General features: G+C 39.7%; 1 protein-coding gene across 1 annotated transcript in view; it reads right to left on the bottom strand.

Annotated features, from left to right (window-relative positions):
* LOC117487207 overlaps nt 1–2,555 on the bottom strand; it is a 4,776-nt gene extending 2,221 nt beyond the window's left edge. The window contains exon 1 of the mRNA XM_034135877.1: nt 1,557–2,555. Within this exon, the coding sequence (XP_033991768.1) occupies nt 1,557–2,375 (819 nt within the window). The 5' untranslated portion in view covers nt 2,376–2,555. The remainder of the gene's footprint in view (nt 1–1,556) is intronic.
* Nucleotides 2,556–3,206: the final 651 nt, after the last annotated feature.

Below are 3,206 nucleotides of genomic sequence, written 5' to 3'. Positions count from 1 at the left end.
GTGTGTGTGTGTGTGTGTGTGTGTGTGTGTGTGTGTGTGTGTGTGTGTGTGTGACCGGGAACACCATGGGTGTTACAAAGTTGACTAAATCATCCAAAGTTCAATGGAAGTGGTGATCAGCAATTGTATATGTTCAAATGTCTACTGTGAAGGATATCATAAAGCCTTAATGCAATCGAATGTAAAACAAAAAAGTTATGATGGATGAAAGTAGTAAATCGGTCAGATTTGACCCGAAGACAACAGGAGGGTTAAGTTGGATATGTATTCTCAGAGTTCATACTTTAAACCGTGAATTCTAATATGATGTAAGTAGTACATGTTAAAAAACAAGAAGGAAAGAAGATCTGTTTTTCACAGCAGCATCAGCCTCTGAGGTTTGTGGTTTCCTGCTTTTTCTCTCGAAAAATTAGACCAACGTCACTTCCTTACTGTTTTTAAGAAGACTACATGTATTCTTCAGAAGTAAAAGATTGCAGTTTTATGAAAGAAGGGACGTTTTTTGTCATCTAAGTGTACTTTAAAAAAATATATATATATAGGCCTATGGCTAAGATAACCCACAGCCCATATCTGCTCGACTCAGGGCTGCATGTCAGAGACCCTCACTGCCGGCTTGGGAACATGTTTAATCATTACAGCTTTAAATGTCTCACTTTAGACCTTGTTGTTGATCTCCACTGAATACACACCCTCTTCAGCTTTAGTCATTTCCTCCATAGCTAAACATCCAGTGACTTTGTCCAGTAAGATGTTGTCTCTGTTATGGGTCAAATCAAACACATCTTTCACCCTTTCTGCCAGAATATCTTTAAACTTCCACTGGATGATGGTGATCTGTTCAGAAGGAGCAGGCCTCAGGAGGTTCATCAAGAACAAAAGTCTTGGTGATAAGGTGAACATGAACTTACACAAAGCAGTTTTAAAAAGCAATGAAAGATTTTTTTTATTTCATATTTGATTGCCAAATACACTGCATGCAAGATAAATGAATACATGATATCGTCACCATTGAACAAAAACATATGCAAAGCTGTTTTAAAAGTAATACATACAACTATTTTATTTCATATTTAACTGCATTCACTGCTGGCGTGCTATAATCATGTTTAAAAAATAAAAGCAAGCACCCTCTTTAAACTTCATTTTCATAATCCCTCTCTCTGCTCTGACACGGACACATCAGTTCCTGTGTGTTAATAAGGGACAAAAGTTTAACAAAGACAAATTTAATTAATACATGATATTGTCACCATTGAACAAAAACATATGCAAAGCTGTTTTAAAAGTAATACATGAAACTATTTTATTTCATATTTGACTGCATTCGCTGCTGACGTGCTATAATCATGTTTAAGAAATACAAGTAACACCCTCTTTAAGCTTCATTTTCATAATCTCTCTCTGCTCTGACACATCAGTTTCCTGAGAGTCTCTCTGTTCCTCCACACCGCGAACACCACGACCCCCAGCAGGGCGAGGAGAGCCAGGGATCTCATCACAGCGCCCAACACTTTGATTCAGAGTCCAGAGTCTGCAGGGAGGAACAGAATCATGTGGGCTGCTCTTTCTTCCCCACGGTGGTCCGGGACCTCCATCCTGCACCAGAACCCTCCTCCATGTTGCTCTGGATCCCTGAGCAGGACATCCAGATGAAGCTGCCTCCACTCAGTCCAAGGCCCGGCTCCCAGCCTCCAGCAGCCCCACGAGGACACGACCGGATTCAGCACTTCTTTGATCAACACAGCTTCATATCGTACTCCAGAACTCTCAGGCAAGAATCTATTTGGAAGTGGATCACTTTCTTTCTCACTTACTGGGTTCTTCATCTTGCAGGTGAAGGTCTTCACGTCTCCATGCTCTTTCTTGGTGATGTTCATGACTTTCTCCGACTCTTTCCACTCTTCATCCCCGGTCTTCCAGCTATAAGTGACGGGTCCAGCCCCGGTGGTGTCCCCCTCACAGGTCATGTTACATTGGTCACTTTCATCGCTGCATGTCAACGGGGAGACCCATATCTCCGGCTTGGGAACATCTTTGATCACTAAAACGTTGTGTGTCACTTTTTGCACGTTGTTGTTAACCTCCACTGAATACACACCCGCATCCTCTGTGGCCATTTTCTCCATAGTTAACTCTCCAGAGACTTTGTTCAGTTTGATGTTGTCTCTGTTATAGGTCAAATCAAGCACATCTTTCACCCATTCTGCCAGAATACTCTCTTTAAACTTCCACTGGATGATGGTGATCGGATCGGAAAGAGCGGGCCTCAAGTCCAGCGTCACGCTACCGCCTTCCTTGATGAACTTCTCCTCAGTAGAAGCAGATCGAAGAGAGGCCAAAACCAGCAGAGAAAACACCAACACTTTCTCCATGTTCACAGCTCAGTGCAGGACTGAGAGAGGATCTGTTTCACCTCAGCCTCAACCTCTCAGTTCCGTGTTTTTCTGAGACTGCATTTCACATGCTCTTTGTGTCACCGCTAGAATGACAGCGTCCTTTTTAATATTGAAGTTCCTCTTTAGGGCCACGTAGGAAAAAAGTATTAGAGTTGGAAACGTTTGTCAGAGTTCAAACTTCAAACTCTGAATCCTGAGTTAAGTAAATAGTACATATTAAATACATTAATACAAAAACAAGAACTTAATACAAAATGAACAGCTTTAAAGAAAAAGAAACCAACTTGCATTTCAAGTATTTACATTTTTGAAATTAATGAATATGTTCTTTATGATCTAGAGTAAAAGAAATGTCACTTAGTTGGGCAATTATTTCAATATACAGTATTTACATAACTGTTTTAAGAAAGAAGAGACGTTTTTATATTCTACAGATTTGTTTGAAAAGCCAAAAAGGTAGAAAAGTGTTTCAACATCAAACAGTGTTGCTTATTTTTGACGTATCCCAAACTTAACAAGACATTGAATGTGTTAAAAATGATTAAAGCCACATAAAAAGTGGCTAAAAAACGAATTCAGTAGTCATGTTTTAGGTCTTACGCTGGATACAATATTAAACTGGGAAAATATCTATATATATATAATGTTTTTATGGCAGAAGTGGATATTATTCTCATCAGGGCAACGTGTTTAGAGTGACTCACAAGTGTTCAACTGTGGCTTGAATATCAGACAAGCATAAAAAACACACAAACATTTCCATTTCCCGATCGAAAGATGGACGAAAAAATAAAATGAGACGTCCAA

The sequence above is a fragment of the Trematomus bernacchii genome, unplaced genomic scaffold (genome assembly GCF_902827165.1).
Source record: "Trematomus bernacchii unplaced genomic scaffold, fTreBer1.1, whole genome shotgun sequence".
Lineage (NCBI taxonomy): Eukaryota > Metazoa > Chordata > Actinopteri > Perciformes > Nototheniidae > Trematomus > Trematomus bernacchii.
This window is presented reverse-complemented; position numbering and strand designations above follow the sequence as displayed.